Genomic DNA, 25,006 nt, shown 5'->3' on the forward strand with positions numbered 1-25,006 from the left:
TCGTCGCGCGCGCGCGCGCCCGTCTCGATCGTCGTCCAAGCGCTGTCTACAACCGTTGGAAGAAATCCCCTCCTCGCCCGTACGTCCAAGCATTCGATCGTTAAAAGAGCGCAAAGATGGGCATACGAAGTCCCGCCGTACTCGTTGTAGCGGCCCTATGTATCATCAGCCTAAGCCTCGGTAAGCCGTAAAGCGCGCGATCGAGTCGCGCGAGTCGCGTGCCTTGAGAAGTGTTCGCTTCTTAAGCATTTCTTCGTCCCGTTGTTAATTAAGTCCCGATTCTCAGTCCCTCCCCCAACGCCTTGCCACACGGAAAATCCGGGCATGTTTGGCCGACAATCCTACAAAGTACACGAACTCGCTCTTCTCGTTGGACGAAATCTCCTCGCCCGTCCAAGCTTTCGATTGTTATAGAACGCGAAGATGAGCGTACGACGTCCCGCTGTACTCGCCGTAGCGGCCCTATGTATCGGCCTCCGCCTCGGTAGGTAAGCGTGAGTCGCACGTGTCATAGCACGTGGACCTGCTGCGAAGCTATCTCTGATCTTACTACGGCACGGATTCTAGAGAGAGGGATAAGAAACACCAGTACATTGAGGAGTTAGATGCGCGCCTCGGCCACGCCCCTTATCGGTTGTGACCCCGCTCAAGAAACGCCCGATTTCTCCGAATCCGGAAAAAGTGCAGCCGCGTTGATTGCGGTTTGCCTTTGTTTCAACCGTGCCATTGTGTAATAGAACAGTTGCAGTCGATTCAGTCGATTGAGAGTCAAACAAACCGTTTGCAGTAAAAAACGAGAAAACGGCTTAGGAATAAGCGAACCGGAAGTGATTCCATCTCGGGATATGACGGAAAAGGGGGCGTGGCCGAGGCACGCATATGTAAAGAATCCGTGCTACGGCTACGAGTCCGTGTATTTTTTTTCTTGTTCGCTTCCTCTATTTCCCTATCCGTGCTTTGGCATACTGTTTCATCAACGTCCTGTCGTCGCCGCCGCGACGTCATCTAGTAAATTCTCTCTTCTTAGCGGATATATATGTATGTACGGAGCACGCCGACGTTCTCTTTTCGTGCAAGTCGGGCGCGTTCAATTGCGTGTCGCGATCGTTCGTCTGCGACGGCGAAAACGATTGCGATAATGGCGAAGACGAATACCACTGCGGAGTCGGTGAGACGCCATCCTGAGTGAAATGGGGAGGAAAAGACTTTTTACTGGGGAGATAGACGCATTCTCGCGCTGGAATGCGGACGTAATTTGTTTGGGATCACCCCTGAGGCCCCCCTTCAAGGCTCTTCCTCAGAATTCCTTTCGTATGCACAGATTGTGAACGTAACGGTCTGTTTCGTTGCGCCATCGGGCACCCGTGCATCCCTGGACTGTGGAAATGCGACGGCGACAACGACTGCGTCGACGGATCCGACGAAACGACCGCACTATGCGGAACAAGTCAGTGAAAAGAAAAAACAAATCGATTTATCCTATTGACTGTTTCTAATAATAGAGTGCGACGGAGCTAATAAATTCCACTGTGGTTCCGGCGAGTGCATAGCGGCGTTTTCTGTGTGCGATGGCAGCCGCGACTGTTGGGATAACTCGGACGAGAATTCATCGAACTGCCGTAAAAACATATGTGAAATTTAATCATTAATTATTTATTTTCGTTTTTTAATTAATTAGATGCGACTCCTGGGCCTCCCTGCAATTTGACTTTTCAATTCGACTGCAAAGAGGAGACGTTGCGATGCATTCCTCTCGTATGGAAATGCGATGGCGAAAATGACTGCGATAACGGCATCGACGAGAATGCCTGCTCCAGCCCGCAACCAGCACCATCTCAGCAACGTAATAATTAATTAATTAATTAATTAATTAATTAATTAATTAATTAATTAATTAATTAATTAATTAATTAATTAATTAATTAATTAATTAATTAAAATAAACATTTATTTATGTTTTTGTATAGCTTTGCCTGTTTCTCTTGGTCCGACTGTTTCAGCTATACTCCAGTGCAGCGATCGCGAGTACAAGTGTCTCGACGGCGAGCGTTGCATTCCCTATCCGCATCGATGCGACTCATACGTTGACTGCAAGGACGGCTCGGATGAATACGGATGTAAGTGCGTATCTGTTTTTTAAATGTGCAATGGAAGGATCAATAATTTTTTAGGTGGATTGACTAATAACGCTTCTTCGTTTCTGGTTGCCTCCTGCGAGGGCATGTTCAAGTGCGGCTCGAGCGAGTGTCTCTCGTACAAGCGCGTGTGCGACAACAAGACGCACTGCAGCGACGGATCGGACGAGACGAATTGCTGTGAGTTTCCCAACGCAGAGACCAATGACGCGTTCTTGACTTTTTTCTTTGGCGCGTTCTAGTCATCGACGAGTGCGCAAATGGGACGGCATTGTGCCGGGGATCTCAAACGTGCGTCGATTTGCCGACCGGATACGACTGCACGTGTCCGAAAGGATTTCAAATAACCGCCACCGGATGCGAAGGTAAGGACATCTCAGACTTGCACGTATTTAGACTGAAACTTTCTCTCTAGATATTGACGAATGTGCTTCATTTGGATATTGCCAGCAGAACTGCTCCAACTCGCTTGGAAGTTTCATCTGTTCATGTGATTCAGGATATACATTGCGACCCGACCAGCGTTCCTGCAAATCCGAGGGTAAGTTAAAATAAGGTATGGTGAGAACAGAATTGACTGGGACTTTCTAGGCGGAGAGGCGTACCTGCTGTACGCTCACGGGCGCGAAATTCGCAGCATGGACTTGGCGTCGCTGCAGTATGAAAAAGTCTTTCACTCGTCCCAAGGCGCGATCTCGTACATCGGAGTAACATTTCACTACCAAAGTGGCATGGTAAGAGAAAACAATAGATATATAATAATAGAATATATAAGTGATAGATACGTTTAGGTATATTTTTGTGACTTTCAGTCTCACTCCATCCACGGTGTCCCGCTTTCCGGCGGTGACGTCATTGAGCTCTACACCGACGTCGGCGCGCCGGAAGGTCTCGCCGTCGACTGGCTCAACAATCGTCTCTACTGGACCGAGTCCGATCGAGGCAACGTTGTCATGGGATCGCTCGACGGAAACGAAAGCTCGCGACGCGTGATCGTGAGCATGGGAGATAAGATTCGCGGAATCGCCGTCGATCCCAGACGCGGCGTCATGTTTTGGACGGATTGGGGGAAGTGGCCGCTCGTGGCGCGCGCCAATATGGACGGAAGCGACGTGCACGTGCTGATCAACGACACGGACGTGGCCAAGTGGCCCAACGGACTCACGATCAATTTATACGGCGAATACGTCTTCTGGTGCGACGGATGGTACGAGAAGATCGTCGTTATGGACTACGAAGGAAAGAAAATGTAAGTACATAGAGAACCCCCAAGACATAATCTTATATTTATCTGTTATTAGGAAAACTCTTATTCAAGGTGGTATAGGCAACGTCTTCGGACTCGCTCTCTACGACGACATGCTTATATTCTCCGAGCGGCGCCAAAGCAAAGTCGTCATCTCCGGAATGCTCGACGGCAGTCACAAGTACACCGTCGCCTCGTCGGCGGTCAGCGAAGTGCGAGGCATCGCGATGTATCAGGAACAGCAGCAGCCGCTCCACGATAATCCGTGTCGACGATCGATGTGCTCGCACTATTGCGTGCCGAGTGCCGGCGCCGAGACGGGCTTCGTATGTATGTGCGATTTAGGTGTACCATTGCTCAACGACAACGCGACGTGCGGACGCCCGGAAGTGCTGTGCGATAATCGATATTGTAATTTGAATGGCGACTGTTTGAAGAGAATGGCGTCGAAAGATCAAGTCTGCTTGTATGCGTATATAAATTCTTTGTTCAATTATCTATTATTTTATTATTCATTAGGTGCAGTAAAGGCTTTTATGGGCCTAAATGCGATTGGTCGACTCCAACTACTAATGAGTCGACTCCAACTACTAGTGAGTCGACTCCAACTACTAGTGAGTCAACTCCAACTACTAATGAGTCGACTCCAACTACTAATGAATCGACTCCAACTACTAGTGAGTCGACTCCAACTACTAGTGAGTCGACTCCAACTACTAGTGAGTCGACTCCAACTACTAGTGAGTTGACTCCAACTAGTGACTCTATTCGGGATCCAATTCTTTCCGCCACTTCGTCTTCTGGATTGCTCAACGACGGTGCTACGAGCGGACACCCGGAAGTGCCGTGCGATAATCAATATTGTAATGGGAATGGAGACTGTGTGAGGAGAATGGACTCGGAAATTCAAGTCTGCGTGTAAGTGAACATAAAATTATTTGTTTATTTATTATTTTTATTATTTTTATTTGCTTAGGTGCAACGAAGGGTTTCATGGCTCTCGGTGCGATCCGTTGACGCCGACGCCAACTAGTGCGCCGGTTCGAGGTCCAACTCGTTCCGCCACTTCGTCGTCTTCCAATAAATTGCCTGTCGTTCTTGGCACTGTCTTTGGTTTTCTATTCCTCGTTGCTATGGTAGCTGTCATTTTCTTTTTCCTACGACGCAAAAGGTGGGTTTTGACGTTTGATGCTCCTGCTAACGTGTTCTACAGACGCTTGCGTGTAGGGCTAAGAAGGAAGGGAATTTCGCGATTCCTGTCTATTATTCGAACAGGGACAACGTGACAGTCAGAGCCAAGGAGGACTACAGCAGCACATCTCTCAACAACCACACTTAATTAAGTACAATCCATATGGATAAATAATAATAATAATAATAATAATAATAATAATAATAATAATGATAATAATAATAATAATAAATAGCATTCACAAATGGGAACAGGGGGTCTCATTTAAATGAACTTCTAAAATATTCTGTATCTAGAGGAACGGTGGTGGCGTCGACGAGCGTTTTATGACACGTCTTGGCTGGATATTTAATATTTAGAAGGTTTGGACAGACAGAGACCACATGGGAATCTCTTCTTTTTGTCTTGCAATACACATTGTTTTAAAAAAACGAATGATTCTTCCTCTGGTTGAAATCTAATTATTACAGACTGATCGTGCTATTCCCTGCTTTTTGAGAATCTATTACAGTATTATGATCAAGAAGTTCGTCGTGCACGACTGTCACGCGAAAGAGACTAGGAGATGGCGTACGACGCGAATACGTCACCGAATCAGAAGGTTCATATTGAAAATATATTTAATTTCGACCCGCTGAGGTCTTCCGCTAGCGCGCTAAGATCTGTCACACGCTTCGTTCGCGTAGGTATATGGCGTCTTTTGGCCACTTTAGGGACTTATCGAAGGCTTATGTGACGGACTGAAAGTCGTCAATGGCTACGTAAGTCCAAATCGAACTAGACTAGGACAACGGCAACTTGAATTCCCAGCAATTTTACCCTTGAACTAAATGCGACCATGATACTCACTTATGACAGTACGTACGACCAGTGTATAGTGATCAGGATACCGTAGCGATGTCCAGCTTGCTGTACGCTCACAAAATTAATTAATTAATTGCGTTTTCCTGTACAGAAAATAATAACATGACGTCATTATTATTATTAGCTGCTTTGCATACGAGAAACAAGAAAGTGGCACGAGACAGTCACAAACAAAAAGTGTCACAGCATCATCTTCCTGGTAGAACGCATCCACTGTCTTCGGACGGAACGCATTGTTCGCATCCAATGATTCCGAAGTAGCACTGCATCTGCGTGTGAAACAATCCCCAGCAGTTCTCGCAACGACAGAACTTCATGCAGTACGCACACGGCAACGTTATGATGTACGAGAGCAAAAGCAGCCAATAGACGGCAATAAAAAGCACGGCGAGATCGGTGAGAACGAAAGCTCCTATGATCACGTAGCCGAAATACTCGTTCGCCGTGTAAGCGAAGACGGCGAAAGCGCAGACGCCCGAGGCGTGTATCATGGAGAAAATAACAATACGCCAATCCTGAAAGGGCAATTGAATTCGTCGACAAGTAGAAGTGTAGGCATCGTAGACGTTCTTCGATTTGATGCTCGCTATAATTCTTCCTATAGCCGATGATGGATTCACTTTCGATTTCAAGCCAAATGCAGTCAATATTTCAATCATGTACGCTTTTGCCCAGAAGAGATTCGAGGTGATGAATAGTACTAAGCTGAGAATTGGTAGAAGAAATCCGGCTAAAATCATAAACCATTCTTTTTTTGAAACAGTAATTTCGTCATCTGACGATGATTCATTCTCTTTGCAGGCATTCAGCAATATCGAAGCGACGACAGCGAGGTGAGTGAGCATGACTAGAATCGTGTGAAATAGGAGACGCCATTCGAACTTGAAGCATCCTTTTTCGTGCGGATTGAAGCCTAAGCGTTTCTTTTCCTTTTTGATATCCGAAGCGGCTTTGTGAATGAAAATGGCACGCTGGATGTAGACTTCCCAAAGGGTGAGGAGAAGACCGATTGCAAAAACTGCGACGTCCGCTTTGTTGTCTTCGATTATCTTCCCCGCTATTGAAAGCTTCGATATATCTCCGGATGTCATTTTGTCTTTCTTTTCCTTATACTCCTTGACATACTTCTCCACGAATCCGTACAGATCGCATATAAGTATGGGATATATCAGCATGAAAACGAAAAATCGTTTGAACAGGAACATGAGCGCGACGCGACCGTCTTTCGTTTCTCGTGCCGTTATGTGCTCGTCGTGCTCGGGCTCGAATTCTGGTTTCGCGATTTCTGCCGATTTGCGTTTTTTCTTTTTGCACCACAGAACGACTCCGCGTATTGTCCATCCCAGAAAGATGAAGGTGTCAATCAAACCCAATGCAAAACCGACTTTCAGAAAGGCGTCGCGTTCCTTCTCGTCTTTGAATTCTATACTACTCAACGTGAGGCTGAAAAGAACGAACGTCAGCTCGAAGATCGACGAAATGACGTTGAAGATGACTTTAGGACGGTTAATGACTGACAAAAATAGATAAGCACCGATTCCCGCTGCTTGCTCGTGATCGTCGCTGACTATCGATTTTCCGCAGCAGGGAGAGCATTGTCGTGATCTGCATTGTGCAGTGGGGCAAAGGACTCGGCAGCAGAAGCAGCACGCACTGTAATCTTCGTCTAAGAGATTGGAGGCGAATGCCATTTTCTTATCGACGTGTAGGGTAAGTGGCTCTGCCTTTGTGAGCTCTATTTCGGTGACTTGGATCTCCATTTCGAGCTCCACTGTTGTTAAGACAACTGTACTCCTTAGAGGAATTTTTTCTATGACAACATTTATTTTTTTCAAGAGCAGATATTTTTTCTTACCTTTTAGGGGCACGCCTGCAAAACTGGTATTTGTCGTTTCTAGAGGAACTGCGACAGCATTGTTCTCTTCAATTGTAGGATTAGATTGAGGCTCGTCAGGGTCGGAATGGTCAATAACGATATCTATAATAAATCACATCTCAGAGTATGAACGTGCAAGGGCAATCACTAACTATCTTCTTGTTCTTCTGTAGGTTCTTGAATTTCCTAAATTGCACTGATGACCTTCTGGGCAACGTTCATCAGGTTACCTCATCAGCTTCGAACGTTGGATTAGGGTATCCCATTTTTGGTTCTAAATTTGAACTCTGGTTGCAGGTTGAAGAAATTTGTCGTCATACCTTTACTCTGCATTAATCCCACGCGAACCATATCGTGTGAAGACCCGGCTGCTATTTGATGTATGGCTACACAAAAAAACACACATCTATGGTATAACCGCACATGCCGTGGGGGCCCGTGGGGGGCGGTGCGGACCCTCAACTGTATAGTACCCCGCGGAAAATCTATAATACTCCGTTGGTTTATGATGATCAAGCTACCCCATGCAGTCTGAGTCGATCGCCTTCAAAATATCTGAAAGTGGACTCAAGCCTCACCCAGTTTAGCATCGTCCTTGTCGTTCATATCAAAGCAGAAGGCTTGCACGTACTAGTTGGAGGGACTTATGAACTACGGTTGAAGTCAACCCTGCTCTGCTGAGCTTGTGTAGGTATGTGAATATACCCTCTAGATTGTTCTTAGAAGTATATGGCTTCTTAGACCTGCTGACTCCTACGTTGCCTTTTAGGGCATAATGTCAAAGTGTGGCACGTGAGAGCCAACATTTTACACTACAGTATACGGTACATTAGCGTACGTCACCACTGTGTTCGTGTAGGAGGAGAGTTCTACCACTGTGTAGGAGGACGGTTGTTTTGGTTGATCTGCGAGAGAAGAATATTTGCTCTGAATGGTTTTCCCTGACTTTGAGTCGAAACTGTGTCGAATAGGTGTTCGTGTGGCGCATTTCGCCATCGACTGAAAAAGAAACACGTTTATTCGAAGGCAATCTTTGAGTTGAGTTAGCCAGAAAAGGTGATTTGGGACGGACTGCTCGAAGTCGCTAATTCTCCGGCGATCAGCGCATGCGAACGAACGAGGGCCCCCTTTCGAGGCAACCGTGACGTAAGCGCCAATACTATTAAATAATTTATTTCCTTATACCTACAGTAGCTGCAGATACTCCTTTGTTTGAGCAGCATTCATCATCATGTCGTGACACCCCAGCAGGAACGCTCTACAGATGACTCGAATCCTAATGACATCATAAGGATTGGCCGCAATAATTGAACCATCAGATGAACAGGCTTTATAGTTTAGCTCCCTCTCTTACAGGGGTACTGTAGTCGCCAGTTGTAAATGAACTACACGTAATTTAAAATAGGCCACTGCTTGATCCTATTGCAATGATCACTGCTGCACCAATGACACTGTTTTATTTTGCTCAGATCTCGCCGGAAGTGGAAGTTTGTTGCAATGTTCTAACTAATTTACTAGGAGAGGGAGGGTCAGAGCCCTAAATAAATATATATTTAGGGCTCTGGGGAGGGTCCATTAGTCACGTGGTCGGTTTCCTTTTCTCAAGTCGACGCTCTTTTTCTCCTAGCATTTTCACTTACGAAAAAGGCATCCCCCTTTGAGAGAGCGTCGTGTCTCCGAGAAAGGAAGAGAACGAGACGTGTATTTCGGATAATTTCTTCGGAACCCGTTGTCCATACATTTTTAGACCGACGAAACCGAGGACAATGTTGTAGAGAGAGAGAAAGAGGGTCTATACAATGACGAACCGGAAGTCGCTGGGCGGGAAACGTGTCTAATGAACGGTACGGTAGTATACGAGAAATTGGATCTCTTCCAGGCGCATTGGCAACCGTTGCCAGGTGGTACGACATAAGGAAATATTCGGCTGCATTCTTAGTACGACAGCATATTCGAAAGCAAAATGGATATGAAACCGAGGTAAACCAAAGCGGCGACAGGAACTTGGCTCGGGCCCAGTTGGCATGTTATCCTAGCCCCGCCCCTGTCATATTGTCTGTCTGATTGGCCCACTATCGTACAAGTAGCAGATCCCGTGGGCATCTCGCCAGATTTCACTTCGCTCGGCTCGCGGACGCGTCTCTCGTCGCTCCCGTCTCGTGTACATCTATACATATCGCAGCACTCGCTCGAAGTGCTGCGCGATCTCGCTTCTCGTTGGAAGAATCCCCTCCTCGTCCGTCCAAGCCTTCGATCGTTAAAGAACGCGAAGATGGGCACACGAAATCCCGCTGTACTCGTCGTAGCGGCCCTATGTATCGGCCTAGGACTAGGTAAGCCGTAAATCGCGCGTGTAATCGCACGTGGACCTCGTGCGAAGCGCGCGATCCCCTCTGTCCTTACGTGTCCCCCTACGCGTCTTCAATTCTCTCACGTGTATTTTTGTTGTTCGCTTCCTCGATGTGTTTCCCGTTTCTTCGACGTTAAAACAGTTCCGTCGCTGTATCCGTGCCTTGGCGTGCTGCCAGGTTTAATTTCGACCAATTTCCGGTCGTCGTCACCGCGTCTTCACGCCTGTTCCAAGATCAATCACCCTTCTAATTATCGTCTCTCTCTTCTTAGCGGATATATGTACGGAGCACGCCGACGTGCTCTTCTCGTGCAAATCGGGCGCGTTCGATTGCGTCTCGCGATCGTTCGTCTGCGACGGCGAAAATGACTGCGATAAGGGCGAAGACGAACACTACTGCGGCGTCGGTAAGACGAAAGGCGTCCGATTCGATTAGTCTCCCCCCGCGAGCGCTGCTATGCGACCACGTTGATTGGGTGGGGCCCTTTTGCGTTCGCATTTGTTTTGAATGCCGAGCATTTTGCGCTCGGTTCCACGCGCTTCGGTCGTGATTGTGACGTCAGCTTGGGCTGGGCCACGTGAAGACTTTCTATTGGTCAGCGCATCCCGGGGGAGTCCTTCTGAGTGAAATGGGAAAGAAAAGGGGTTATTGAGCGTTTTTGCGTTGGAATGCGGACGTAGTTGGCGCCGGATCACCCCTGGGGCGAAGAATGCGGTAGTAGCGCCCCTCCTGAGGCCTCCTTCGAAAGGCGTTCCGTTAAGAATTCCTTTCATTCGCGCAGATTGCGAAAGCAACGGCCTATTCCGTTGCGCCATCGGGCACCCGTGCATTCCGGGATCGTGGAAATGCGACGGCGACAACGACTGCATCGACGGATCCGACGAAACGACGGCACTATGCGGAACGAGTAGGCGAAAATATAAGCAAATCGATTTATTCTCACTGTTTCTAATAATAGAGTGCGACGGACCTAATAAATTCCACTGCGGTTCCGGCGAATGCATAGCGACTTCTTCCGTGTGCGATGGCAAACGCGACTGCTTCGATAATTCGGACGAAACTCCGCCAAACTGCTGTAAGAAAATATATGTGGAAGTTATTTAATGACTAATTATTTATCTTGTGTTTTTTTTAGATGCGACTCCTGAGCCTCCCTGCAATACGACTTATCAGTTTGACTGCAAAGAGGAGTTGTCTCGATGCATTCCTCTCCAATGGAAGTGCGACGGCGAAGATGACTGCGATAATGGCATCGACGAGAATGGATGCTCCAATGCGCGACCACCACCACCTCAGCAACGTAAGAAATGAATAAATAAATATATATATATATTTTTTTTGTATAGCGTCACCTGTTTCTCCTGGTCAGTCACGTCCCACTGTTCCGGCTATACTCCAGTGCAGCGATCGCGAGTACAAGTGTCTCGATGGCGAGCGTTGTATTCCCTATCCCCATCGATGCGACTCGTATGTCGATTGCAAGGATGGCTCAGATGAGGACCAAGAGACGTGCAAAAGTAACGTGGCTGAGATTTTTAATTTTTAATTTTTTCTGACGTCATAATTCGTAGCTGCACCGAGATGCCCGCCTAAACTTCAGTTCTCCTGCGTGACCACACCGCAATGCGTACCGTGGCCGAAGCACTGCGACGGGACCGACGATTGCCAGGACAACTCGGACGAATACGGATGTAAGTCAAGTGTGTATAAATGTACGACTCGTTGAAAAATCAATAAATGATTTAGGTGAATTGACTAACGCTCCGTCGTTTCTGGTTGCCTCCTGCGAGGGCATGTTCAAGTGCGGCTCGGGCGAGTGTCTCTCGTACAAGCGCGTGTGCGACAACAAGACGCACTGCAGCGACGGATCGGACGAGCAGAATTGCTGTGAGTATTACCAATGACGCGTTACGATTTATCTCTATTCATGATGGGTTTCTAGTCATCAATGAATGTGAGAGTGGGACATCGCCGTGCCGGGGCTCTCAGACGTGCGTCGATTTGCCGACCGGGTACGACTGCACGTGCCAGAAAGGATATCAAAAAACTGCAAGCGGATGCGAAGGTAGGACATCCGGCATGAGACTCATGAATCCCTAAACTAAAACTTCCTCTCTCTCTCTCTAGATATTGATGAATGTGCTTCATTCGGATATTGCCAGCAGCACTGCTCCAACTCTGAGGGAAGTTTCAAGTGTTCGTGCGACTCAGGATATATACTGAGACCCGATCAGCGTTCCTGCAAATCCGAAAGTGAGTACACTAGAACCGTGATAGGGAGAATTGTATTGACTGTGGCTGTCTAGGTGGAGAGGCTTACCTGCTCTACACTCACGGCAGCGAAATTCGCAGCATGGACCTGGCGTCGCTGCAGTACGACAAAGTCTATCACTCGTCCCTAGGCACGATCTCGTACGTCGGAGTAACATTCCACTACCAAAGCGGCATGGTAAGAACAAACAACATATATTCAATAATAGATTAAATAGTGTATGTACATGTAGGTGTACTTTTGTGACTTTCAATCTCACTCCATCCACGGCGTCCCGCTTTCCGGCGGCGACGTCATCGAGCTCTACACCGACGTTGGCGCGCCGGAGGGTCTCGCCGTCGACTGGCTCAACAATCGTCTCTACTGGACCGAGTCCGATCACGGCAACATCGTCATGGGATCGCTCGACGGAAACGAGAGCTCGCGACGCGTGATCGTGAGCATGCCGAAAAGCGAGCCTCGCGGCATTGCCGTCGATCCGCGACGCGGCGTCATGTTTTGGACGGATTGGGGCGAGTGGTCGCTCGTCGTGCGCGCCAATATGGACGGAAGCGACGTGCGCGTGCTGATCAACGACACGGACGTCGCCAAGTGGCCGAACGGACTCACGATCGATTTATACGGCGAATACGTCTTCTGGTGCGACGGATGGTACGAGAAGATCGTCGTGATGGACTACGAAGGAAAGAAAATGTAAGGACATAGAGAACCCCCAAGACATAATCTTATATTTATCTGTTATTAGGAAAACTCTTATTCAAGGTGGCATAGGCAATATATTCGGACTCGCTCTCTACGACGACAAGCTCATATTCTCCGAGTGGCGCCAAGGCAAAGTCTTCATCTCCGGCATGCTCGACGGCAGTCACAAGTACACCGTCGCCTCGTCGGCGGTCAGCAACGTGCAAGGGATCGCGATGTATCAGGAACAGCAGCAACCGCTCCACGATAATCCGTGTCGACGATCGATGTGCTCGCACTATTGCGTGCCGAGTGCCGGCGCCGAGACGGGCTTTGTTTGCGTGTGCGATTCCGGTATACGATTGCTCAATGACGGCGCGACGTGCGGACATCCCGAAGTGCTGTGCGATAATCAGTATTGCAATTGGAATGGCGACTGTTTGAGGAAATTGGATTCGGTAGATCAAGTCTGCTTGTAAGTGTATATAAAATATGTTATTTTTTTTTATATTTTTCTTTGTTTAGGTGCAATAAGGGGTTTTATGGGTCTCGGTGCGATCTGTTGACGCCTACTGTTAGTGCGCCGACTCTTTCCGCCGTTTCATCGTCTTCCGATAAATTACCTATCATTCTTGGCACTGTTTTCGGCTTTCTATTCCTCGCTGTTGCGGTAGCCGTGATTTTGTTTTTCCTACGACGCAAATCGAAATCGTGAGTTTTTTTTGAGACGTTCAATTACCGTTCGCGTATTCTAAAGACGTTTTCGTATAGGGCTAAGAAGGAAGTGAATTTCGACAATCCCGTCTACGATTCGAACAGGGACAACGTGACCGTGAGAGCGAAGGACGACTACAACACATCCCCCACTCAGGTAAAATCCTTATAGAAAATATACTCGTAATAAAGAGCATGCACACAAACACGTGGAACTTAGTTATATTATATCGACTTCTAAATTATTATTTTATTATAAATTATTATTTTATTATGTAGATGAACGGTGGCACAACGGCGACGAGCGTTTGATTGACGCGTCTCGTCCTAGGGGTGGTGTTTATATTTTTGGGGTTTGGATAGAGGGAGACTGGGACAACGCATGGAATCTCTTTTTTTTGTTGCAATACGCACATTGTGTCAGAAAAACGAATGATACCCCCCTGATTGAAAATCTAATTATTCAGAACTACCATAGTCCTTGCTTTTTAAAATCTATTATTGTTAGAGTTGGCTCTTGAGCCTGTACATATGTAGAGAACGATTATTTACGGACTCGTTTCCTTCGTCGCGTCCGCGTCTCGAGCCCCCGTATATGATTTTCGTCTGTCTGTGTTTACTGGTATCTAACTTCGGAGGGCGTGGCCAGCGAACGCATTTCCCCAATGGCCATGATCAAAAAGTTCGTCGTGCGCGACTGCCACGCGAAGGCGATCACGGCGATGGCGTACGCGTCGTGGCGACGCGAATACGTCACCGGATCGGAAGGTTCGTAGTAGAATTTGTGCAAAAAGTGGGCGGAGCTCTTATTGGAACCTCCGTTCTTCTCTCCCTCGTGCGCGCAGACGGACAGCTACGTTATTGGGAGCTCGACTCGGGGAAGATGACGCATAGTGTGCAAGGACACGCCGGTTGGATAGCAGACATACAGTGCTGGTATGAGAGCGGTCTCACATGGGCCACTAACATGCGTAGAAGCTATTCCTTCCCTGCATTTGGCTCGCGGGTTGTAGCTTATTTATTTATGGGAGTTTTTAGGAATGAGGCTAAGGTTATGTTCACTGGTTCCAATGATGGGACAATTGTTCTGTGGACGTCGACGGGGACTGTTCATCAGAAATTAACGGTGCACGAGGCTTGGCGTTTTAGACGCTTGGTTTGCTATTTTTTTTCTTAGCTTGGTGTGCCTGTTTATTCGTTGGTGTGGCAGCCGAAGAAGGCGCAACTCATTGCTGGCTTGAATGGGTGCATTCGAGTCTACGAAATCATAGAATGTGAGCCTTGGAATTTTTTCTTTTATTTTAATTGGCACGTGCTCTTGTTTCAGCTAATTCTGTAGGAATACCTTCTCTAGAGCGAAAAGGTGAGATACAACAAATAATTAATTATTTCTTGTTTTAGGCTTCTCCTTTGCAGGTGTTACTTTGACAGCACACGTTGATATTGTGAAGTGCGTTGTATCTGTAGAAGGAAAAATCTACAGCGGAGGGTAATATCTAGCTTCAATAATATCGTTATTATTTTGTCAATAGAAGCGTTTAGATTTGATCAGCGTCTTGTCATTTATGACTGTCCTCCTGGAGAGAGAAAACTGGAAATCACTCACATGTACATATTAGGAACCTATGTAGACTGAACTACGTATCAAAGTATTTGTGTAGCATCAAAGGTGCTCATGAAGCTGGGATCTCGTGCATGGCATACTCACGAGATACAGAAAACACATGGTGACTGATGCATAATATATTGAATTCTGAGGGGTTTCTATTTAGAGTGTATTCTCTTTTACATTAGGATATTGACTGGCTCGTTCGACTATCAGGTGAAGCTGTGGACTCCAGAGGGAAAACTAGTTCACAAAATAACTGACGCAGCAGGGTTAGTGGCAACAACGTTTATTTATTAATGTATTCATTAACTTATTTGCCTTCAATTAAAGGAGCACTGTAACTGGTCTGTGCTACTTGCCAAGAAGCAAGATTATTTGGATTGCAGGAGGATCCGAATCCTTACAAACGTACGAACCTAAATCCGGAGAGAACGTAAGGGGGTCTGATGTAAAATAGTTTAAATAGTTTTATCAATTTGCTCATTATAGGTATCGGATTTCATGAGCACTTACAGAGAACTAATCAAAGACTCGGAAAGGTAGACGATGTACTTAATAGAAAACTATTGACAATGTGTTTAGATTTTCGTTGACGATGCTGAAATACATACCGGACACAAATGAAGTCATGGGTGAGAACTAAGGCAACGATTCAGGTAGTCTCTTCAAAGGAGTTTCAGCATCAACAAAGAGGCGTCAGGTGGTCGTATGGAAACACGAGCAGTCAGCTGCAGTAATCACGTTACAGTGCAAAAATCCTCCAGAGTGTCTAGACTACAGTAAAGGCGTTATACTTTAAAATTTCCCGCTGACATTTCGGTTCTAGCCTCCAAAGTTCCCATACTGATTTTTAGTGGAAATAGTGACGGGCAAGTGATCAAATGGGAGAGGCAGCAGCTGAATAATTTCACCTATAGGTAGTTAGAAGATATGTGCATTTCCCTCTAGTCAAAATGTTTGGGATTTTAGTCAGGAAAACTATACCCTAAGTGACGTTCGTCTTACACTCGGTTTTGACATTGATAACACTGACACTGGGTTTTCCTCCGATGGAGAGGAGAGTCCCGATAGCGATGACGTCAATTCAACGAGTAGATTAGATCAGAAGAAAGGGGAGAGACATCTAGGCGATCCAAGCGTGTCGCTTCTGAAAGCTCTCTATGCTGAATGCCTCGATCTTCTAATAGTCTCATCAGAAAATGGGAATATTTGTAAACGAAATAGACGCGTGTTTTCTATATAATTACAATGCTTTGTGTAGACGTATGGGGCTATGATGAAGCGGCTAAGAAAGCCCTATCCGAGATGAAGCCCAGCGCTTCTGAAGTGGAACTAATAAAGAAATACTCTGCGGTGTTGACTGAAAGCTCGACTCTACTAAATCCCAAAAAGAATTTGGATGCAGCCGAAGTAATTAGATGAAGTCATTTTACACAAGAGTTAGACTTTTTTGTGAAGGATTCGGTGACTGATCGAGTGGCTGGTTTTGTGTGCAAGTACGTTCTGCGTCAGCACAGTGGATGCGTCACTGGACTGGCTCTAGTGGAAGACCAAGATTCAGTCTATTTGGTATGTAAATAATTCATTACATATATGTATTGAAATTTGTAATCTCCAATTATAATTATTAGATTTCTGGTGGGTGGGATCAGACCGTGTGTCTGTGGGATTTGCCCAAGGGAAAGTGAGCGTGATTTCTTCTAGGGTGCTTACTTTGAAACGCTTCTTTCTTATTAGTCTTGCTACTAGACTTCGATGTTCTCGGCCTGAAGGCACTAGAGAGGGAATGGAGGGTGTCATCACTGATCTAGCATACAGTTCTTCAAGGCAAACTGGAACAAGAGGTTTAAGCCTAGATCACATACATGTATTATACGTTTAGAAATGAGTTTGCGTATTCATCTTCCGATAAAATGATTTATGTACGGAAGTTTTCTAAGAGAGCTGCTGAAATGAGAATTACCTCTGTGTTAGAAGGACACGAAGGAGAAGTTTTGCAGGCAGATACTTATTAGGACTATTTTTGTGAATTAGAATAATGTTTTACAGGTAAAATGGAATGAGCACAGACAATGTTGGGTCACAGGATCAGAGGACGGCACAATAAGACTATGGGTGAGACGCTAACGATTCCTTATTGATTTTTATTTTGTTTTTGTTAGAAGGGAGACGGTAGTCAGTGCGAGGCAATATTAGGAGCCAGTGGCAACGTGACAGCTCTGTGCATTGACAAAAAGAATGGGTGTATCGTTGCTGGCGTTGACGATAATCTTAGGTAGGACATTAAACGTGAAAGTCAGTTTTAAAAGCTTAGGCTATTGTCATAGAGTTTATGATCCTGTTTGCTGTAAACTTTTGCAGACAAATGCAGGGCACATGGATTCAATTCGATGCATTATTCATATATCGGAAAGAAATCAATACGTTTCCGCGTCATGGGATCGAACAATACGAATCTGGAATGCATACGTCAAAAGAAGTACTACTGAAGGGAAGGAGAATTAGTCAAGTGTGCAACGCTTTTTGTTAAGAAAAAGGGCAAGAAGACGATGATCAACGTTAAGAAGATGTTCGGTAAGATTTGATTATTTGATTTCATATTTTTGTTACAGTCAAAGCTTCGTACTTATTTGTTAGTGGAGTTTAGGATGACTGAGTAATCATTTTTGTTACATGTGTGGGTCACATAGTTGCGCATTGCTTTATCAAATTGCTGAAGATGCAAAGGAATTCGAGAGAAGCAAGCAGCGACTCAGTATACTTGAACCGCCTTCATAAGTTCATTCCAGTCAAGTTACGTGAAAAACACCTTTTCTTCACTAAATGTCACCTTCAGTGTTCTAATTCAAGTAAGCTGGTTGAAGTTAAGTTTTTATTTTCATGTTAAAAAGGCCCTGATTTCTTTTTTACGTCATTAGACTTTATGCTACTGTAATGCAATTTTCAGAATGATGTTTGGTGAAAAAATTTCTCGGGTTTTGAGGTCTACGTGAGGACGAGATGTCAAACACGAAACACGGAGGATTCCAATGTAAACAAATTACGCTATCACGTGCAATTGGGTGACTCATCATCATGGCAGACTCTAAATGGGCGACACTTAGGGCAGTGTTTTCTGAAGCTGTTTACCTTCTAGGCACCAACCTTATGCTTTTATATCGAGTTTTGGATAGACTTTTGGCAGGACGTATTCTGTCCCTCCATAAATACGAACAACTACGACAGTTACAAGCTGGAGGAGACGCAGAGAGACACCTTCTGAGCTACATGCTGACAACGGCTCCACCAAGTTACGACATGTTCTGCCAAGTGCTCCGTGAGGTTGGAGGAGAGAGCCTTCTTCGTCTTATGAGCGGTGCTAGCCGTCGGGCGGCGTACGGCGAACGGAACAGATCTATTAGTAAGCGTCACCGTCTACAAAATAAGCTTTGCTTGAAATACCATGCCCCATGCAGCAGCGCTGTACGTAAATAAACGTTGTCTATGTTTCTCGTAGATTTTGATTATCATTATCTGTCCGTTGATGAGAGCATTTACAAGGAAGCTTGTGCTTCTGGATCAGTTCCCATCAATCGATATCGCGTGATGGTGGTTGGTCAAGATGGAGCGGGTAAATCATGCTTGATTGACTCCTTCTTGGCTCGTCAATTCAAGCCCAAAAACCCGAGCACGGACGGCATTGCTATTCACGTGGCCGTGACTGCTGCAGAAGGAAAGGCGGGTCAGCACACGTGGCACAAAGAGGAATACGAGAAGGCGCATTTGGATAAATATCTTGCGGCTGGATATGTGATTACAAATAAACAACGTCAAGTATTATTTATTATATACTATCATCTTACGTCGTCACGTTTGATCTAATTTTATATTAAGGAGACTGTGTCGAACACAACACGAAGAGTTTCTAGGGTCAGACGTGTGTCTGCATTCAAAAGTACTTTTGCAAAAAGGACAAAATTACATCATCGGCGATCTCCTAACGAACCACAGAGTGATGAAGATGCAACTGTAAGTATGTAAATTCGCCATTCAATGCGAGGTAGATTCTTTTCTGGTACTTAGGAGCTAGACGAACACATTGAGGAGATAACCAGAGACGAAAAACTAACTGCAGAGCAACATAGAATGATTACTGAGTATCTCCAATCAAGTGAAGCTCTGGCCAGTCTTGAAAATTTTGAAGTCAGTTCGAAGTTCCTCTGGGATTTGGGTGGACAAGAAAGGTATTTGACATCGCACGCAGCTCTCATGCCCACCGAGTCTGAGTACACGGTGTGCATGTATTTACTTGTCATTGACATCAGCAAGCCCCTTGGCGATATAGCGAAATCGTCTTATCGACTCGGAGGAACTTCAGCTGATGTTCCTCTTGAATTGTCAAGTATTTTGTACAACCGAGATTACCCTCGGCACTGGTTCACATCAATTGGCATTAGTCATCCTTCTGACATGTCTTCTCCGTATTTGGGAGAAGACTTGAAAAGAGTAAGTTACCCCGCTGTTCTAATCGCTGCCACTCACATTGATAAAGTGATGAAAATGCCAAATTGTGAAGAATTTCTTAAATCACAAAATGCCGAACTTGACAAATTGATTCGCGACTTGAGGTGCGAAGATCACATTGTCAAAAATCCTAAAAACGGGCAGTGGTTCTTTCGAGTTGATAATACCAAGTCTGGGCAAACAGAAGACTCTGAGCGTTGCGAGGGAGTCAAAACGATTACTTCCATCCTCGACAATTCATCAAAACACTATTGGTCCCACAAGAACGAAACGCGTCCCATACCCGTAGCATGGGTACGGTTTGAGCTTTTCCTTGTTTCGTGGGAAATGGGTAAGATCGTTACCGTTAAAACAGCCACTAAGCTTGCATATCGCGTTGGAATAAAATCTGAGAAAGAAGCGTTGGTTGCTTTGAAGTTTCTGCACAACCTCGGAGTAATCTTCTATTTCTGGGACGTTTCTGAACTAGCCAATTTTATTATTGTCGATCCCACATGGCTCATCAGTACTGTGTCGGCGTTTGTTACTGCTAAAGAACCTACAGCGGTCGGGTACCAGCGCCGTTGGCGAAAGCTTTGTGAAACGGGAAAATTCAGCAGCGGCATGGTAAAGAGCATGCTATCGGAAGCAAAGGTAGAGTCTAGAGATCAAGAACCAGTTCTAGACGTGCTAAGAATGCTGGACATTCTATGTGATCCACCTGAAGCTTCTTCATCAACGTTCTTCATTCCGTGCATGCTCTCGCGAAAACTAACAGGCCCCTCGATGTGGGAGAAGTATTGCCCAAGCGAAGGGTTTCCTCCACCCATCGTCATTTATCCTAACGAAGTGCAGACAATTCCCGAAGCCCTTTTTTTACGAATCGTGACGAAATTTACGCGGGAATACCCAGAAGGGTGTAACCTTACTAGAAATCGCTGCCTGTTTAGAATAGGCAACAGTCTTGTGCTCGAATTACTGTACTATAACAGAGGCGCTTGTCTCATTGCTTCAATGAATGGAGAAGGAGACAAAGAGGAGGCAGTGGGGTCGGTTTCAGAAAGGGCTCCCGGAATTCAACAGTTCGTGACCGATAGCGTTATAAACGCTAAGAAGCGAGGAATGAGTGGACTGGAGCTTGCGTTTTACTACCAAGTATCTGAATGCGTTCGTGAGGCAACGTCAGAGAGTGCAGATGCTGGCAACTCCAGTTGCAAACTACCAGGCGATGACCGTCTAGTAAAACTGAGTGGGAGCTGCAACCCGGCCCGGGATGGTCAGGCGGGTCGCCAGCAGCAAATCATGTACAAATCGGAGACGTGTATCACGAAAGATGATCGGGATTTGGTTTATCTCTGGTACACTAACAAGGCAGAGGTCTGATCAATGGCGCTTTATCTTCTCACTAATTGATTAATAGTATTGATGTTTCTTTAGAATCTCTGCTCTTCTGAACCTCGAGGTCAACACGGTAATCATTAATTAAAGCGAGGCATATATCAGTTTCAGACGTTTCTCTTGCAGAAATTCTGAAGAGACAGCCTACAACGACAGAGCTAAACAACCTGTGTGACTTAATTGCTTCTGATTGGCAGCCTGTTGCTCGACATCTGTCAGTTCCTCATGAAACAATTGAGCAAATTAGGAAAAACAACCCTGCTGATTGCCGGGAGCAAGCCTACCAAGCTCTACAAGATTGGATGCAGCGAAAGTCGAATTCTGCATCAGTGGAGACACTGTGCGAAGCTCTTTGCGAAAAAGGTAAGAAGCGTTTTGCTGAAATAGTTTTCAACCTAGACGACAAAGTTCTGAGTGGCTTCGATAGTTTGCAGCAATGATTTTAAGACAAATGCATAGTACTTTTGCAGCTGATATTCTTACTGTGTTGTCATACATTTGTTACGAAAGGACGAAATCTTCTAGTTTTACGCAACCTGTCTCCTAGGTTAATTAAATTTCGTTCTTGGTGCATGTTGTCAGGACATATTCGTTTTTGTAGTACTACTGTACATCTTTTTTACCTTTTTATGAGGATAGCGCACGTTACAAGGCATTCGTCGTTCGTATTTCGATTGCTCGACGCCCTCAGCTACGGACTCTGTACAGCAGTGGCCCACTGAAAGGCGCCCTCGACGTGGAGCGGCTCAAACGCGGAAGAAAAAACGACGCAATCGACGCATGATCGACTGTTTCGTTACAGAAATTCTTCTTTCGCCAATCCAGCCAAATTTTTAGCTTTCTGCAAAGCGCTGCAAGCGACCTCCCAAGAGACAAACGCAGAACACGCTCGGCGACCAATCAGGGCGGTCGCAGAAACAATCGTTCCTCGCTTCCAAAGGATCGCCAATCGTTTCTCGACCATGCCGCGTTGAACCGTCATCGTAACAGGGCCACCAACCACCAATTCAATCAGTCACAAGTTTCTCAGTACAGTCACGTTGTCCCCGTCTCAAGAATTAGATGCATGGTCTACTGATTCCGATTGCCGCAAACTTTTGAAGGCCAATTATTATATGATCGAAGAGCAGGAACTCCCTTGTCGTCATTGAAATCAGGATAGAAAAGACAGAATATCTACGAGCAAGCTCTTGCTTCTGGCTTAGTTCCTCATCAATCGATATCACGTGATGGCCCAGCACACGTGGCATCAAATGTATCTTTATTAGAAGGCACGAAGGCACATCCACGTGGTATCTCGTGGCTGAATATGTGATTACAAAAACAGCGTCAAGTTATTATACTTGCGCTTTCAGGATGATCTAATTTTTATATTATTACGAAATGAGCACAGACAATGATCATTGGGTGAGAGGTACACCTAAATCAGACTGATTAATTTTTGATTTCTTTGTTAGAAAGGAGACGGTAGTCAGTGCAATATTAGACACTTGTGGCAACGTGACAGCTCTGTCAAGAAGAATGGATGCATCGTCGCTGACGTTGATGATTATCTTTAGGTGAAATAGTTACAGTACCTGTCGTTTACCAGGCTAGTTGTTTTGCAGAGTGTCATTAGCTTCAAACTTTTGCAGACAAAGGCTTATGTTTCCGCGTCGTGGGATCAAACGATATTATTAATTTGGAATGCGTACATCAAATGAAGTAAGGGAAAAGAATTAGTTTATATACACGGTGCCCTTTCTGTTGAGAAAAAGAGCAAGAAGATGCAATTTTCCTGATTCTGTAGCAGTTCATTATACCGAGAGTTGTTTTCTAATTTTGCACCTGTCTCACCATACGATCACGTGACTCATTTCAAACCATGGCGACGTCTTCGTTGGTCGACAGACGATGGGAATCTGTTGTCCGACCCTTATTGATCGATCTCGCCTCAGTTCTTGATCCCGACTCGTTCCTCCATCAGCTCTTTCGCAAGCGACTCATCACGAAAGAGGAATATCATCGTCTTCACTCGATGACGTCGAGAAAAGAGAAATCTCTCGCGCTACTCAGCGATATTTTGCCACGAAAGGGACCGAAGTCTTACGATGACTTTGTCTCGGTTCTGCGAGCGACCGAAGGACAGGAACACGTCTTCGCAGTGCTAGGAGGTGAACGTGAAATAAGCACTAAATCCGTTTTCGAAAAAGCTGTCATCGAGAGCCCCTTCAGCCATTCTTTTCAAGTAAGAGGGATGACACTAAAGTTTGCAAAAGCGCAAACTGTACTTAAATGCGTGGGTCAGTCAGGAGATACAATTGAATCTGAGTTCTTCTCATTGATTATTCCTCCTGGAGCCGTCGTAGGCAGCGCTATAAACGTTGGTTTCACCGTTTACGAGTATCAGTCTGAGGAGTCTGAAAGCGTTGAAGATGATACGGACATAACAGATCTTCTGTTCCTACATCCGTGTGGCGAAGAGTTTGCAGAAAATGTCACAATCACAATGAGGCTTTTGCCACGTTTCGAACAGAAACAAGCGTTTCTTTTCTACAAGGCGCCGCACTCCGTCTCGTTTTCTAGTACTTGTGTCGGAGTAAATCCAACTGAAGTCCATGGTGGAACTGGAATGTCGGCTGTCCTTCACGAATCGTATCTGGAAATTACTACTCAGCATTTTTGCAGGTTCTTTGCGGGAATGTTTCATTGTTTCGGACACAAATATTACGTGCTAGCGTTTGGAAGGTGGACGAGTGGACAAAATTTTCCTCATTTAACAAAAGCAGTAGTTGATATTCGCTTTACTTCTTCAAGAATGCGTTTCATCAACGAATTGAAGGCGCGCTATAAACACTTACCCTTGCTTCTAGATCAGAGTGTGACAATCTACTTTAAGGACCCAGTCAGTCTTCAATGCAAAAATGTTTCTTCTGGTTGGAGGCTACATTCTAACAAAGTCATGCGTATTGAAAAACGAAGCTTGCAGCAAGCAAGAAGAAGTGTTATAAAGCACCATACGGAATCACTAACTTTGGAGAAGCGAAAAGAAGAAGCTTCTGATCAAATATGGCTTGAAGTGCGTCTGATGTGCGGAAGAAGAAGAAGAAGCATTCTTCTCACCTTGCAAGAATATTCTTTAGATCGGCTACAGGTAAATTTAGTGGCAATCTGAATTGTAAATCTCGTCGTTTGTCTAAGCAATTTTAAATTTGACCAGGAGTTGCCTCAGGAAGTGACGACTGTTGTTGATTCAGGTGAACATAGTAGTATTGCATAATTAATAGTTATCCGTGCATTGAAGTTTGTTTTGCAGAAATACTGGGAAGAAAACCTACAGGAAGAGAGCTAAACAAACTGAGTAAAGAACTGACGTCGTGGAAGCCTGTTGCTCGATGTCTGTTAGTTCCTGAGCCCAACATCTCTGAAATTGAACGGAAATACGCTAATGACCCTCGTGAGCAGGTATACCAAGCTCTACTACAATGGGTGCAGCGGGAGTCAGAGTCTGCATCAGTAAAAGCACTTTGCAGAGCCCTACGTGACGAAGGTCAAACGGCTATTGCTGCTGAAGTTTTTGAGCTAAGCGATGAAGTTCTACGTGACCGGTCATTCTAATTAGCACAAACAATTCTGTTCTTTTCTTTAGTCGAACTGTTAGTTATATAGCATCACGTATTTTTAGGCGAAGAAAGAACGAAAGCGCGTTCTTGTACACTCAAACACTTTTTGTACTCATAGGAATAGGAGCACAGGAATAACCGCACAGTGATGAAGAAGTGACTGTAAGTATGTACTATGTAGAATCTACATCTGCGTGACCCCTTTTTTCTTCTACATAGGAGCTAGACAAAAACATTGATGAGATAACCAAAATTGAAAATTAACTCCAGAGCAACATGGAGAGATAACTGAGTATGTGAAGATCTTACGTCGTACTCGAATACTGTGTTTGTTTTGGTTTGTCTTTAATTATCACATTCTGTTAGACAATGAACGCCCTGAATTTTTAATTAATGTGAATATTTTCCGGATGTCGTCATATGATGTTCAGATGACAAAGAACAAAATTTCGTTCTTGAAGTAAACTATTTACTCATATTGTGCTACGTATTCAGTGGACAATGTTTAAATTTAATTAAAGTTGTGTGATTATATTTGCAATATTAGCTCTGTCCTACACTAGCTACTAATTCTTTCTACCTTA

General features: G+C 45.2%; 6 protein-coding genes across 10 annotated transcripts; 5 read left to right on the forward strand and 1 right to left on the reverse strand.

Annotated features, from left to right (window-relative positions):
• The first annotated feature begins 324 nt into the window (after positions 1 to 324).
• LOC136191517 (low-density lipoprotein receptor-like) lies at positions 325 to 5,166 on the forward strand. The gene is made up of 16 exons (XM_065979873.1): positions 325 to 484; positions 1,028 to 1,168; positions 1,322 to 1,447; positions 1,503 to 1,619; positions 1,679 to 1,843; positions 1,968 to 2,117; positions 2,172 to 2,315; positions 2,378 to 2,500; positions 2,551 to 2,676; positions 2,727 to 2,869; positions 2,927 to 3,384; positions 3,437 to 3,847; positions 3,901 to 4,299; positions 4,358 to 4,552; positions 4,609 to 4,724; positions 4,870 to 5,166. The coding sequence occupies exons 1-15, from the start codon at positions 424 to 426 to the stop codon at positions 4,718 to 4,720; spliced, it is 2,871 nt and encodes a 956-aa protein (XP_065835945.1). The 5' UTR covers positions 325 to 423; the 3' UTR covers positions 4,721 to 4,724; positions 4,870 to 5,166.
• A 372-nt stretch (positions 5,167 to 5,538) lies between these two features.
• On the reverse strand, positions 5,539 to 9,244 carry LOC136191590 (uncharacterized). The gene is made up of 6 exons (XM_065979959.1): positions 7,892 to 9,244; positions 7,634 to 7,699; positions 7,544 to 7,587; positions 7,466 to 7,499; positions 7,293 to 7,415; positions 5,539 to 7,247 (listed from the first exon to the last, which is right to left on the reverse strand). The coding sequence occupies exons 1-6, from the start codon at positions 7,917 to 7,919 to the stop codon at positions 5,626 to 5,628; spliced, it is 1,917 nt and encodes a 638-aa protein (XP_065836031.1). The 5' UTR covers positions 7,920 to 9,244; the 3' UTR covers positions 5,539 to 5,625.
• LOC136191552 (low-density lipoprotein receptor-like) lies at positions 8,897 to 13,886 on the forward strand. 3 transcript variants are annotated; one of them, XM_065979916.1, is made up of 19 exons: positions 8,897 to 9,014; positions 9,061 to 9,157; positions 9,215 to 9,293; positions 9,350 to 9,646; positions 9,936 to 10,070; positions 10,446 to 10,571; positions 10,623 to 10,739; positions 10,800 to 10,964; positions 11,011 to 11,181; positions 11,236 to 11,355; positions 11,411 to 11,551; positions 11,607 to 11,729; positions 11,792 to 11,917; positions 11,971 to 12,113; positions 12,169 to 12,629; positions 12,682 to 13,092; positions 13,143 to 13,328; positions 13,389 to 13,488; positions 13,611 to 13,886. In XM_065979916.1, exons 4-19 carry the CDS (start codon positions 9,586 to 9,588, stop codon positions 13,641 to 13,643), a joined length of 2,619 nt encoding a protein of 872 aa, XP_065835988.1. In that variant the 5' UTR covers positions 8,897 to 9,014; positions 9,061 to 9,157; positions 9,215 to 9,293; positions 9,350 to 9,585; the 3' UTR covers positions 13,644 to 13,886. The 3 variants fall into 3 exon arrangements, with proteins under 3 accessions (XP_065835988.1, XP_065835981.1, XP_065835995.1); XM_065979909.1 differs by having other exon boundaries at positions 9,000 to 9,157; XM_065979923.1 differs by lacking the exons at positions 8,897 to 9,014; positions 9,061 to 9,157 and having other exon boundaries at positions 9,200 to 9,293.
• Positions 13,887 to 13,964: 78 nt separating this feature from the next.
• On the forward strand, positions 13,965 to 17,711 carry LOC136191572 (uncharacterized WD repeat-containing protein alr3466-like). The gene is made up of 25 exons (XM_065979936.1): positions 13,965 to 14,099; positions 14,177 to 14,267; positions 14,370 to 14,457; positions 14,509 to 14,605; positions 14,659 to 14,694; positions 14,748 to 14,820; positions 14,874 to 14,939; positions 14,993 to 15,058; positions 15,126 to 15,209; positions 15,271 to 15,373; positions 15,430 to 15,479; positions 15,523 to 15,572; positions 15,621 to 15,719; positions 15,767 to 15,857; positions 15,910 to 16,151; positions 16,202 to 16,350; positions 16,399 to 16,509; positions 16,572 to 16,624; positions 16,678 to 16,767; positions 16,823 to 16,940; positions 16,990 to 17,055; positions 17,103 to 17,215; positions 17,268 to 17,419; positions 17,472 to 17,514; positions 17,578 to 17,711. Exons 1-24 carry the CDS (start codon positions 13,997 to 13,999, stop codon positions 17,501 to 17,503), a joined length of 2,223 nt encoding a protein of 740 aa, XP_065836008.1. The 5' UTR covers positions 13,965 to 13,996; the 3' UTR covers positions 17,504 to 17,514; positions 17,578 to 17,711.
• LOC136191462 (uncharacterized) lies at positions 17,652 to 21,417 on the forward strand. The gene is made up of 7 exons (XM_065979792.1): positions 17,652 to 17,789; positions 17,859 to 18,340; positions 18,437 to 18,753; positions 18,814 to 18,948; positions 19,003 to 20,799; positions 20,860 to 20,893; positions 20,947 to 21,417. The coding sequence occupies exons 2-7, from the start codon at positions 18,016 to 18,018 to the stop codon at positions 21,258 to 21,260; spliced, it is 2,922 nt and encodes a 973-aa protein (XP_065835864.1). The 5' UTR covers positions 17,652 to 17,789; positions 17,859 to 18,015; the 3' UTR covers positions 21,261 to 21,417.
• An 88-nt stretch (positions 21,418 to 21,505) lies between these two features.
• On the forward strand, positions 21,506 to 24,504 carry LOC136191614 (uncharacterized). Of its 3 annotated transcripts, none has more exons than XM_065979989.1 (4): positions 21,509 to 22,227; positions 22,278 to 23,953; positions 24,020 to 24,056; positions 24,104 to 24,504. In XM_065979989.1, exons 2-4 carry the CDS (start codon positions 22,685 to 22,687, stop codon positions 24,415 to 24,417), a joined length of 1,620 nt encoding a protein of 539 aa, XP_065836061.1. In that variant the 5' UTR covers positions 21,509 to 22,227; positions 22,278 to 22,684; the 3' UTR covers positions 24,418 to 24,504. The 3 variants fall into 3 exon arrangements, with proteins under 3 accessions (XP_065836076.1, XP_065836061.1, XP_065836068.1); XM_065979996.1 differs by having other exon boundaries at positions 21,511 to 22,227; positions 24,116 to 24,504; XM_065980004.1 differs by lacking the exon at positions 24,020 to 24,056 and having other exon boundaries at positions 21,506 to 22,227; positions 24,116 to 24,243.
• The last annotated feature ends 502 nt before the right edge of the window (positions 24,505 to 25,006 follow it).

Source organism: Oscarella lobularis, chromosome 1, assembly GCF_947507565.1.
Source record: "Oscarella lobularis chromosome 1, ooOscLobu1.1, whole genome shotgun sequence".
NCBI lineage: Eukaryota > Metazoa > Porifera > Homoscleromorpha > Homosclerophorida > Oscarellidae > Oscarella > Oscarella lobularis.

What these genes read in the sequence shown, in the direction of transcription:
- LOC136191517 (XM_065979873.1), top strand. Translation starts at nt 424, where the DNA reads ATGAGCGTACGACGTCCCGCTGTACTCGCCGTAGCGGCCCTATGTATC. An exon ending in CGAATACCACTGCGGAGTCG is followed by an intron (nt 1,169 to 1,321) that starts GTGAGACGCCAT and finishes TCGTATGCACAG; the next exon opens with ATTGTGAACGTAACGGTCTG. An exon ending in TTCACTACCAAAGTGGCATG is followed by an intron (nt 2,870 to 2,926) that starts GTAAGAGAAAAC and finishes AGATACGTTTAG; the next exon opens with GTATATTTTTGTGACTTTCA.
- LOC136191590 (XM_065979959.1), bottom strand. Translation starts at nt 7,919, where the DNA reads ATGAACGACAAGGACGATGCTAAACTGG. An exon ending in GGGATTAATGCAGAGTAAAG is followed by an intron (nt 7,588 to 7,633) that starts GTATGACGACAA and finishes GTTCAAATTTAG; the next exon opens with AACCAAAAATGGGATACCCT. An exon ending in CAACGTTCGAAGCTGATGAG is followed by an intron (nt 7,500 to 7,543) that starts GTAACCTGATGA and finishes AGTGCAATTTAG; the next exon opens with GAAATTCAAGAACCTACAGA.
- LOC136191552 (XM_065979916.1), top strand. Translation starts at nt 9,586, where the DNA reads ATGGGCACACGAAATCCCGCTGTACTCGTCGTAGCGGCCCTATGTATC. An exon ending in CGAACACTACTGCGGCGTCG is followed by an intron (nt 10,071 to 10,445) that starts GTAAGACGAAAG and finishes TCATTCGCGCAG; the next exon opens with ATTGCGAAAGCAACGGCCTA. An exon ending in GACTACGAAGGAAAGAAAAT is followed by an intron (nt 12,630 to 12,681) that starts GTAAGGACATAG and finishes ATCTGTTATTAG; the next exon opens with GAAAACTCTTATTCAAGGTG.
- LOC136191572 (XM_065979936.1), top strand. Translation starts at nt 13,997, where the DNA reads ATGGCCATGATCAAAAAGTTCGTCGTGCGCGACTGCCACGCGAAGGCG. An exon ending in ACCTTCTCTAGAGCGAAAAG is followed by an intron (nt 14,695 to 14,747) that starts GTGAGATACAAC and finishes TCTCCTTTGCAG; the next exon opens with GTGTTACTTTGACAGCACAC. An exon ending in ACGAAGGAGAAGTTTTGCAG is followed by an intron (nt 16,941 to 16,989) that starts GCAGATACTTAT and finishes AATGTTTTACAG; the next exon opens with GTAAAATGGAATGAGCACAG.
- LOC136191462 (XM_065979792.1), top strand. Translation starts at nt 18,016, where the DNA reads ATGGCAGACTCTAAATGGGCGACACTTAGGGCAGTGTTTTCTGAAGCT. An exon ending in TTACAAATAAACAACGTCAA is followed by an intron (nt 18,754 to 18,813) that starts GTATTATTTATT and finishes TTTTATATTAAG; the next exon opens with GAGACTGTGTCGAACACAAC. An exon ending in AGAGTGATGAAGATGCAACT is followed by an intron (nt 18,949 to 19,002) that starts GTAAGTATGTAA and finishes TCTGGTACTTAG; the next exon opens with GAGCTAGACGAACACATTGA.
- LOC136191614 (XM_065979989.1), top strand. Translation starts at nt 22,685, where the DNA reads ATGGCGACGTCTTCGTTGGTCGACAGACGATGGGAATCTGTTGTCCGA. An exon ending in ATTCTTTAGATCGGCTACAG is followed by an intron (nt 23,954 to 24,019) that starts GTAAATTTAGTG and finishes AAATTTGACCAG; the next exon opens with GAGTTGCCTCAGGAAGTGAC. An exon ending in GACGACTGTTGTTGATTCAG is followed by an intron (nt 24,057 to 24,103) that starts GTGAACATAGTA and finishes CGTGCATTGAAG; the next exon opens with TTTGTTTTGCAGAAATACTG.